General features: G+C 36.8%; 1 protein-coding gene across 1 annotated transcript in view; it reads right to left on the minus strand.

The window, feature by feature from the left end:
* Positions 1 to 8,830: 8,830 nt before the first annotated feature.
* LOC128698190 (growth hormone-regulated TBC protein 1-A-like) overlaps positions 8,831 to 12,210 on the minus strand; it is a 56,759-nt gene continuing 53,379 nt past the window's right edge. The window contains exon 7 of the mRNA XM_053790307.2: positions 8,831 to 11,464. Coding sequence (XP_053646282.1) covers positions 11,369 to 11,464 — 96 coding nt within the window. The 3' untranslated portion in view covers positions 8,831 to 11,368. The remainder of the gene's footprint in view (positions 11,465 to 12,210) is intronic.

The raw sequence follows: 12,210 nt of genomic DNA on the forward strand, positions 1-12,210 counted from the left end.
CAATATTGTCAAAATACCACACTTGGATCCACTTCGAGGACAGCGTGAAACAAGCTTTTATGCCACAAGACGGGCAGAAAGCAGCAACTTCACTCTGGCTGTACCCTTCTCCAGAACATCACTCCATCTGAGATCATACATACCCAGGATGACTCGAGTATGGAACACATTCGTACAGCATAATGATGTCAACGAGATAACGTCAGTTGATCAAATGAAAATGCTGGCCCACAGATGGCTCCAACTTCATCCTGTTCCCTACTTGTATGTCTCATAACAAAAATGCTTTCAAATGAGCTGATGTAGGTAACAGCTCTTAGCTTGCCAATAAAGTTAGGAATCCTTAACCTGTAAATAGCTGTCAATAAAGCTAGGGATCCTTAACCTTGTCAAACCCTGTGTAAAAAAAAAAAAAAAAAAAAAAAAAAAAAAAGAGAGAGAGAGAGAGAGAGAGAGAGAGAGATTTCTGTAATATTACATAACTTTATTAAAAAAAAGTGATAATGTAAACTATGCATATGAAACAAAGTATGCAACCACTGATTTTATTTCAACCATCCACTCTTTATTTAATGGCTGAAATAATGAATAGATGACAGAATAGAGTATACAACCATCCACTCTATTTCAGTCATTAAAATGTGTTCACTGATAAACTTATTACAATATCACCCCATTATACGGGTGTCTTACGATTTATGCAGCAGTTGTTTCAGGCTCATGGCAGCTGTATTGAGCCCAGTCATATCATTAACATTTACAATGAAAATATTCAATAGGTTTTGCAAATTACACTGATTGCATACAGTGAATGTATATTGCATATACAGATTTGATGATGGCACAAGGACACAGCATACTGGAATAGCAAATTCACTTAATACAAGCTTGCATAAAAATCTTGTTTTTATGTTAAAACAAGGGGAACTGTATTTCCATTTTGCAACCATTAAAAAGCTTTAAAGCAGCTTCAGTAAGCATGATTTATCAGGGGCTCCCAAACTTCTGTCCAATGCAGACCCCTTGAAGTTTTGCATAATCAACTGTATACTCCTTTGTACAGGTGGGTAAAGTAACGCTCTATAAATAATGTCTGAGAAAAAGACACAGACAGAACAATGTATTCTAAAATTTTAGGAGTTTGTAACTTCATTGTACAACAGAATATTTCTTACAGAAAAAAAAATAAGCTTGCAAAATGTAAGCTCTGCTTATTTATGCATAAATCGGTACTATGAACAACCACACATATGCAAAATAACAATAAAGATGCTTGGAAAATAATAATATTAAAATATTAAGGCAGAGCTAATGTTGCCTAATGGACACTTGCCTTACTGGTAATTTTACAATAAGTATATAGACTTTGATGTACTTTTGCATACATGTAGCACTGCAATACTTCTTTTACTGAAGAAAGGTTGCATCAACATTTGGGAATGTTCATTTGTCTATAAAATACTGAATATAAATGAATTTATAAAATTCAGTAATGACAATAAAAACACAACAAATTACAATAATTCACTCGTATAACCTCCTGAAAAATCTCTTCATGTTCCCTTGGGGGTACATGTACTCCAGTTTGGAAACCTCTGTAATAGCATTAGCAGTTATGACTGGTAATCAAATTGGGCTTTAAGCATAAAGGAATGTCTTCTTTCAACAAACCGGCCATATCCCACTGAGGCAGGGTGGCCCAAAAAGAAAAAGGAAAGTTATTAAGGAATGTATGTGATGACAAAAAAGATGCATGCAACCAAGTCATATACAGCACTTACACATCACACTACAGTATAAATATTAACTTACACCGAATATCACATTACAGCAAAATGTATAAAACATTCAACAAAATCTCAACAGGTTTGTAGATGAATGGTTCAGAGAACCGACATGTTGATAAATTTGACACATGTGCAACTCTTGGGTATCTTTATTGAGGAAACGTTTTGCCACACAGTGGCTTCATCAGTTCTTCAAGTTTCTCCCATGTATGGACTGATGAAGCCACTGTGTGGCGAAACGTTTCCTCAATAAAGATACCCAAGAGTTGCACATGTGTCAAATTTATCAAAATCTCAACAGCTCATCTTATGACAGCTTCACTCTGTTACATAAAATATTCCCACAGTATTACATCACCACTGATTTTTCAATATCTGAATTATGTTTATTATTATTATCCCTGAAACTGTCCAAGCAGATCTATGTTCACATGCGTAGTGCTCCAAAAGTAGTCTTCCCTTTTTTTTACTTATTTTCAAATAAAAAAAAACGTAGATCAAAGTTTTTTTTACACGTTTTCAAATGTAAAAAAAGAAATGAAGATCTACTTTTTTTACATTTTTCAAATGTTGAAAAATCGTAGAGCTACGTTTTCACAGTTTAAGGGTTATTAACCCTTTTACTGTTGTGGCCACTGAAATTAAAAGTCTTGTCAGAATCACAGTTTTTAAAAAACAAAATAAAATAAAAAATTCACCTTAAATGGTAAAGAATCTTTTTTTGAAGGTAATGACACTAAAAATGTAAAATTTGATGGAAAACTTATGGAATTACCAGGCATGAAGTTGGTGGTGGTTTGGGCATAATTTGCTCATCAGTGATTTCATCCATTTTGAGGCCTATTTTAGGCTAATTCCAGTGTTCAAACCCATCTAATTCCTGTCTTTCTCTTCTATCGATTGAGTACAAGAAACTGCCCATTCAATTATCAAAGCTATCCTATAAATTGCAAAGCAGCTGATAATTTAGTTAATTTTACACAAAATTCAACAAATTCCAATTTAAAAACAAAATCCAAAATAAACACTGAATGCATTCCAGCAACTAAAGCAACCTTTCCTATGTTCATTTGTCCACAGGACTCTTCTATATAACACTTGCCTTCCATTATGAATCCATCATCACACAAAATAATCAAAGCTTTACCCTATATCTCAGCAAATAAAATATTACCAATAATGATTAGTCATGGTTTAGGCTGTCCCAATAAATGAAGCAGACGTAGTAAAAACCCATAAAACAGATTGGGGTGTGGGGGGATGGGCCCCTACATTTCCTCAAGGTAGGCACCCCATGAGGCCTATTTCAAGCCACTTCTGGTCTGAACCAACCAAAATCATCTCCATTTCACTGCTATGGTTTCTATTCTATCAACTGATACCAAAAAACAACCAATAAAACCATGAAAGCAACCCTAGAATGTATGCAATTATTATAATCAAATAAAGTACTTAACAAACAAGTGTCATATAGTGCTGCAGGGCAGAAAATAGTGTCAGGGCTATAAACAGCTAGGTGGAGAGGGGATCAGAGGTGAGGGGAGAAAAGGGTTGGAAGGGATGTTAACCCTTAAATGGTCCAAACATATATATATGTTTTTTTCAACATCTGAAAGCATGTAAAAAAATGTAGAACTTCTTTTTTGTTTTACATTTGAAAACGTGTAAAAAAACTTTTATCTACATTTTTTTTTTTTGTTATATTTGAAAATATGTAAAAAAAAGTAGATCTACTTTTGTAGCACTACGAATTTGAACGTCGAGAATAACTATAGTTTTACATACAGAAAACAATGAGAAATAAATATAAAGTACTAACTTTAATGAATAAATGAACATTTAAATCACTTTTACCTTTATTGAAGACTCTTGTTGGCATATTCTTTACGAGATCCGCATGCAACTGCCTTGCCTTTTCACAAATTATCGTCTCCACAACACTATCTCCTGCTAACTGTTTTTCGTTGATCCACACCAACAACTTCTCAACATCTTCAATTGTTTGCCATCCCTACTACTCTCTACCACCATCACAACCACTACCATCATCACAACCACTACCACACTCTACCACCCTCTACCACAATCACTACCACCCTATACCACAATCACTACCATCCTCTACCACCCTCTACCAAAATCACTACCACCCTCTACCATAATCACTACTACCCTCTACCTTTGTAGAGAGTGGTAGTGATATTTCTCCACAAAACTTTGCAACTCATTCTACGAGTTCTTTTTTGAATTCTATCATGTTTCTCACCTTTACCAAAGGGGTGGTGCTCTGAACTTTCTTTGGCCCCATGGTAGCTTATTTCACAGCCGCAATCAATAAACAACACAAAAAAATATGGAAGAACGTGCGGAGTATTGCTAACTCAATGAGAGACAGAGGCAGACTGAGTCTGGTACTCGTGAGAAGCGACGTCCCCGGGCGGGTGGACGCATCTGATACGGACGATTTCTGAGTGGATATACGAAACCCAGGGGAAAATTTCGACGAAAAACATGCTCGAAATTTGAATTGTACGATTTCCACACCAGACAAAAACTGGGGGTCCACTGTATGTATTTCTAGACAATAGTACATGACCAAGGCAGGTGAAAATGTTCACCTGTCAGTGTGCTTGTGACTATTTGAATACTATTTCAGTACCTATGAAATCACAAGAACTACTACAAACTGTAATTCTCAGAACATAAAATTTATATGGGTGTGAAGCTTGGGTTATAAATGCTGCAGCAAGGAGGTGACTGGAGGCAGTGGGGATGTCCTGTCTAAGGGCAACGTGTGGTGTAAATATTATGCAGAGAATTCATAGTGTGGAAATTAGGAGAAGGTGTGGAGTTACTAAAACTATTAGTCAGAGGGCTGAAGAGGGGTTGTTGAAGTGGTTGGGTCATTTAGAGACAACAGAACAACGAAGAATGACTTGGAGAAAGTATAAATCTGTAGGGGAAGGAAGGCAGGGTAGGGGGTCGTCCTCAAAAAGGTTGGAGGGAGGAGGTAAAGGAGGTTTTGTGGGCAAGGGGCTTGGATTTCCAGCAAGAGTGCATGAGCGTGTTAGATAGCAGTGAATGGAGACGAATAGTTTTTGGGACCTGACTAGCTGTTGGAGTGTGAGTAGGGTAATATTTTGTGAGGGGATTCAGGGAAACTGGTTAGTTGGACTTGAGTCCTGGAAATGGGAAGTACAATGCCTGCACTTTAAAGGAGGGGTTGGGATATTGGCAGTTTGGAGTGACTATCTAAACTGTTGTATCTGGGCGCCTCTGCAAAGACAGTGATTATGTATGAGTGATGGTGAGTACTGACTGATAATGAAATTTTTTTCTTTCTTTTTGGGTTTTTCTTTCTTTTGGGTCACCCTGCCTTGGTAAGAGACGGCCGATGTGTAAAAAAAAAAAAAAAAAAAAAAAAAAAAAAAAAAAAAAAAAAAAAAAAAAAAAAAAAAATTATTATATAAATAAACAAAAAAAAAAAAAAGGAAAAAAGATACATTGGCAACACTTCTGCAAGCGGCAGGACTCCATGTTGCTCTCAGGTGAGCATCCAGCTCCAACTTCACAGTCTTATATTTCAGTAAGTACTGACCTTAAATTTTTTTTTTTTGGTCTTATTACACACAGAAAATTGCATTCTTTAACCCTTTGACTGTCGCAACCCCAAATCTTGAGGCGTCTCCTGGTGTCGCAAAATTTCCGAAAATTTTTTTTTTATTTCTTATGAAATGATAGAGAATCTTTTCCCAATTGTAATGACACCAAAAGAACAAAATTTGATGGAAAACTGACAGAATTACGCTCTCGTGAAGTTAGCTACCTCGGCGATATTTCCGAATTGGCAATTTCGCCCACTTTGAGCCCTATTTACGGCTAATTCCACTGTTCCAGTCAACCAAACTCATAGCTATTTCTTTATAACTCCACTTTTTCTATCAACTGAGTACAAGAAACTGCCCATTTACCAATTTCAACTACCCAGTAATGTGGTCAGAAATTTGCAATTTGGCCAATTTCACGAAAATTAAAAAAATATGACAATTTCAAAATAGGGTCTATGAACAATGCAGACATTCCTGGCTCTAACATTTTCTTTGTTCATCAGTCACATCTCCAGGCCCCTCTGATATTACTCTTGCTGTCTATTTTGAATTTTTTTTCAAACAAAAAATATAAGATTTACTGTTATGCAGACTACTGCAATATTGTATAATTGTATAAATAATGTCAACCCATTCATGACTGCATATTAGAATGGCTACTTGAACATTTATTGGAAAATGACATTATTTGTTTACTTTTGAACATCGGCAAAAATCAAACATTTCCCCTACTTTGAGCTCCATTTCAAGGCTCATTTTATAGTAAAACCAATCAAAATCACCTTTATTTCTATAATATGTTTTCCATTCTATCAAATTAAACCAAGAAAACGAGAATCCAACCATAAATACTATACGAAAATATATCACAATGTCAGCATTTTAATTAAATAATAAACGGTCGGAACATTTTTTTTCTCATTATGCACTGCGTGCTGCAGGATTTTTTTTTATATGGTGCACAGTGACCAAACAAACCCATTCTCTCACATGTGGGCCTACCAGCTTTCTCCTGCTTGATTTGAAGCCGCAAGAATTTATGAGTATACATACATCAAACACGGTGGCTCGTAAGAAATCGTCCATAATCTGTTCCTGGAAGTGGGACTATTATCGAAATGGACGATTTACGAATCGATTTTCCCCATAAGAAATAATGTAAATTCAATTAATCCGTTCCTGACACCCAGAAGTATTAAAACAAAAATTTTTTTTACATGAAATATAGATGTAGTACATAAACAATACAGTGGCACATGATGAATTAAACATTAACAGAATAACACTTACCTTTATTGGTGATTCTTCTTTGTGTATGGAAGACTGGAGAAGGAGACAGATTGGATGATTTACTGTTTGGAAGGGGAATCCCCTTCCATCAACACCTCGGGTACCAATTGCTTTTCTGGGGTTACTTCTCTTCTCTGTTTCTTAATGCCACTAGGACCACCTTGAGAGTCACTGGAGTCCTGTCTCGCAAAAAAACTGTCCAGAGAGCTCTGTTTCTGGCGTCTCTTTAAAACTTCCCTAAAATGGGCCAAGACTCTGTCACTGTACAAGTTGCCGATATGGCTTGCAACATCCTTCTCTGGGTGATGTTTCTCCATAAATCTTTCCATCCTACCCCACATTTCAAAAATCTCCTTAATTTCTGAAGAAGGCACCTTCCTCCATCTCTCTTCCTCCTCCTCTGCAGCAAGATTCTGAGCTGCGATCTGTTGCTCTTCCTGCTGAAGCTCTTGCAGCTCCTCAGTGGTTAGCTCTTCGTTGTGGTCCTCCACCAACTCTTCCACATCCTCCAAACTCACATCCAACCCCATGGAACTCCCCAGTGCGACAATAGAGTTTACAACTGACATAGGCTCATCAGGGGCTGCCTCAAACCCTTCAAAATCCCTCTTGTGGACACAATCTGGCCACAATTTTCTCCAAGCAGAGTTCAAAGTCCTGGTAGTCACTCCCTCCCAAGCCTTACCTATAAGGCTTACGCAATGGAGAATACTGAAGTGTTCTTTCCAAAAATCTCGTAGGGTCAAGTGAGTGTCTGAGGTCACATTCAAGCACCTTTCAAACATTGCTTTGGTGTAGAGTTTTTTAAAGTTTGAAATGACTTGCTGGTCCATGGGCTGGAGGAGAGGAGTGGTATTCGGGGGCAAGAACTTTACTGTGATGAACCCAAACTCCTTCAGAATTAGGTCATCCAAGTTTGGAGGATGAGCAGGTGCATTGTCCATTACTAGGAGGCACTTGAGATCCAATTTCTTTTCCAAGAGGTAATTCTTCACACTAGGGCCAAACACTTCATTGAACCACTCGACGAAAATGTCCCTTGTGACCCATGCCTTACTATTAGATCTCCAAAACACACACAATTTACTCTTCATAACATTGTTTTTCTTGAACACTCTGGGATTTTCAGAATGGTACACTAGTAATGGCTTCACTTTGAAATCCCCACTAGCATTAGCACAGAACATTAGCGTCAGCCTGTCTTTCATAGGCTTGTGTCCTGGCAGCGCCTTTTCTTCCTGAGTAATGTAGGTCCTCTTTGGCATTTTCTTCCAAAAGAGGCCTGTTTCATCACAATTGAACACTTGTTCAGGTTTCAGTCCTTCACTGTTTATGTACTCCTTGAATTCATGCACATATTTTTCAGCCGCCTTGTGATCCGAACTGGCAGCCTCACCATGCCTTACCACACTGTGTATGCCAGTACGCTTCTTAAATCTCTCAAACCAGCCTTTGCTGGCCTTAAATTCACTCACATCATCACTAGTTGCAGGCAATTTCTTTACCAAATCGTCATGCAACTGCCTAGCCTTTTCACAAATAAGCGACGTCATAAGACTATCTCCTGCTAATTGTTTCTCATTTATCCACACCAATAATAACTTCTCAACATCTTCGAGTACTGGTGATCTCATTTTTGTCAGCATATTTACCCCCTTTGCAACAACAGCTTCCTTGATTTCCTTTTTCTTGGCTATGATGGAAGATATGGTTGTACGGGATTTGTTATACATCCTGGCCAGTTCGCCCACACGTACGCCACTATCATATTGTTCAATGATGTTTTTCTTAAATTCAATCGTATTTCTCACCTTCTTTACCAAAGGCTTGGCACTAGGAGCTTTCTTTGGAGCCATGGTAGCTTATTTAGCACTTAAATAACTTGCAAGCACTAAAATAAATGGAATATTATGAAATATTTCGCTGGAGCACGTGAGGGGACCGTCGCTCACTGGTAAACAATGGCACACTGGCTGGGAAGGGAAGGCCCAGGCGGCTCAGAGCGTGAGTACGCGTCCGGGACGAAGGACTATTAGCGAGTTACCGGACCATTTGCGAGCCAATATTTAGACGAAAAAACAGGACTATTTCCGAAATGGACGACTTTCAGGCCGGACGATTATTGAGGGACCACTGTACGTGATTGCAGTTGTTCACTACTTACTAAATAATGTTTTAGCCATCTGGCCAAATATAATCTTATGCTAATGTAACCTATAGTTGCACTTATCTTTTAATGGTACAGGGGATGCTAGTTAATTGTTATGAATATACAGTTCTCAAACCAGCTTATTCACCAATATAAGTTTAGTTAGTGAATGACATTCAAATATATAACAGTTTTAATTTTTACTGTTCTGTATTCATAGAATATAGAACAATACAGAAGGATGCAGATGTGATTTGGTGCATCAGCATTATATTGTGGTCTGTATCCTATTGGAAAAATAGTTAGAGAAAATGATAGTTTACGTTATCTCTGGGTCTCCATACTCAAGTGAAAAACGACTGAATTTAAGAAGAAAAATATATTTTATGCGTATCTGGTTATTAATTATACAGGGAAGGGTGCAGCTTACTTGCCCCTGATAATTTAGTCACTTTTATGATGCACAGTACTGTCCAGGGAGGTACTATCATCCTGTCATATGAATGACATTAAAAAAGCAGGTAATAACATCTACTTCCTCACCTCCAAAACTCATATCCAGCTAGACAATTTTCCTGAAAGAATTCAGAGATATAGTGATCTCTCTCTCAAATCAGAACTGAAAAAGACAGAGTCTGTTCCTGTAATCAACATTTTGGTTGAAGAGCAACAATTTTTTAGTTTAACTTTATATTAGTTACAGTGTTTGAATAGAATTCATCACTGAGCTTATTCTGACAACACACTTTAATGCAGTGAGCTAAAATGATATTTATATTAACAATATTTCATTACTAATGCCAAAATATTTTAAAGATTTATATTACTTGACCAATTTGTACTAAACAAATATTAGCTCATCACACCTCCAAAAATTATTATACACAGAAAAAATGCATTTGATTAAAAACTGAAAACTACACTCTGAAATGCATCTAAATATGTAATTAAATTAATATTTCTTGACAAATTTGTACCAAATACACAAGATCACTACACATACATAAAATTAATGTACTGGGTATACAAAAACTGAAGTATTTGATAAATGTAGGAAAAGAAAAATAACATATCTTTACATACCATACCCTGCTTGTTAATAAGGAGTGCAGTAGCACCTACCTTGCTTGTTAGCCAGGAGTGCAGTAGCACCTACCTCGCTTGTTAACCAGGAGTGCAGTAGAACCTACCTTGCTTGTTAGCTAGGAGTGCAGCAGTACCTACCTTGCTTGTTAGCCAGGAGTGCAGTAGCACTTACCTTGCTTGTTAGCCAGGAATGCAGTAGCATTTACCTTGTTTGTTAGCCAGGAATGCAGTAGCATCTACCTTGCCTAGTCCTGGCAGTGTAGCACCTATTTTGCCTGCAGTTGACAGAGTAACACCTATTTTGCTTGCAGCTTCCACTGATAGCACCAGTGACAAAGCTATCAGTCATTCATATGTTCTTCCTCTCCCTCATAAAACAATGTAGATTTATTAGTTTTGTTCTGAGATCTTTTTTAATATAAATGCATGAAACTGGCCCACAAGTAATGTAATAATAACAATAAAATAATGACATAAAAACTTCTGTTATAGAAGTGCACATGGTGTACTGTAAAATTACACTGAAATTGAATAATGTTGAATGGGCACATTTGAGTTTGTTTTCTCTTTTGGCAAATTTTGGTCCCTTTTTCTTGCCTAAATTGGCTAACTGATTGTTTTGGTATCCAAACTAAAAAGTGATGAACATGATTTTGGGTAAAAAAGGTCAAGTAAGAGAGCAATCACAGTATTACCTTGCTAATACTCCAACAGCACATTAAATCCTCAAACATATACTACATTCTCCATGCAATCATCAATGGCTAATTCATTATTGTCAAATATTAAAAAAAGTGTTAAACCCACATGGGCCATACAGCCCTAAACGTGAATACGTGCCTATTATATAATCAATTTTTAAAAATATAAAATAAAACTATATAAAAAAAGTACAAAATAATACAGTATTAGTTTTAAGGGCGGTCTTCAAATCAGCAGTCAGTATGTAAATTATATACTCAGTGATACAATGAGCAAGTTTCTGAGTTGACTAAACAATGCAGAAACAGCAATTAAAACAATAAACTTAATATAAATCACAGTAGAGAGATCCTCATACCAAGAAGAGTATAATGCTGCATCACCACCAGTGTGTTATATGTTATGAGTAATTAACTTTACACAACTGCAAATCACTTAAGTCTTCAGTTGCAAAACTCAGATTGGTATTTTTTCTGTAAACAGAAAAATTAGAAAAAAGTGCAAGTGCAATTAATAAATGCTTATTATTAAAATGAAATGAATATAATAATAAATCTGGTGAAGTCAAGTATGTTATTTAATCTAATATGAAACTGAAGATTTGTATAAATTAAAAATGTTTAAACAGTACCTAAGGAATACTTGACAGATGAAGCTGCCAAAAAAGGAGCATACATCCTTCACTGAGTATGAATTTGTTAAGTACTACTATCTTCCATGAAGATGAAAGCAATTTAAAAAGAAAATTATTTTTTAACTTCAGCTAGTACTTCTGTTTGACACTCTTGCCTTAATTTTGTCAGCCGAGCCCTTGGAAAAGATCCAGACACCTTGAATACATTCTGAAAATTATAAAGAAAATGTATTTTTCAGGTTAATTTCTCTCTAAGCTTTACAATAAAATATATAAAGTCTTCAAAAAATATAAGATACACCTGACATCAGTCTACATCTTCACAAATATCTGACAGAATGCTAGGAAAAGCAGTGTTACCATTATATTCATGGGGAAAAGCTAAACCTGCAAGTCATACAGCACCAGGGAAATTAGTAATCAGGTTTGATCCAAGAAAGAGGAGGATTATGCCAATTACTTGGAACAACTGCCTTCACTAGAATCCAAGCACCCCTCTCAATGGGAGTATTGCATTATAATCCTCTATAACTGAGTCATACTGATCTCATGAATTTTTTTTTTTATTAACACATTGGCCGATTCCCACCAAGGCAGGGTGGCCGGAAAAAGAAAAACTTTCATCATCATTCACTCCATCACTGTCTTGGGAGAGGCATGCCTACACTACAGTTATAAAACTGCAACATTAACACCCCTCCTTCAGAGTGCTGTCACTGTACTTCCCATCTACGGGAATCAAGTTCGGCCTGCCGGTTTCCCTCAATCTCTTCAGCACGTCAAGTCCTAAAAATCATTTGTTTCCATTCGCTCCTATCTAACATGCTCACGCACACTTGTTGGAAATCCAAGCCTCTCACACACAAAACCTCCTTTACCCCCTCCCTCCAACCTTTCCTAGGCTGACCCCTACTTGGCCTTCCTTCCACTACAGATCTATACACTCTGAAAGTC

Source organism: Cherax quadricarinatus, chromosome 63, assembly GCF_038502225.1.
Source record: "Cherax quadricarinatus isolate ZL_2023a chromosome 63, ASM3850222v1, whole genome shotgun sequence".
NCBI classification, from domain to species: Eukaryota; Metazoa; Arthropoda; class Malacostraca; order Decapoda; family Parastacidae; genus Cherax; species Cherax quadricarinatus.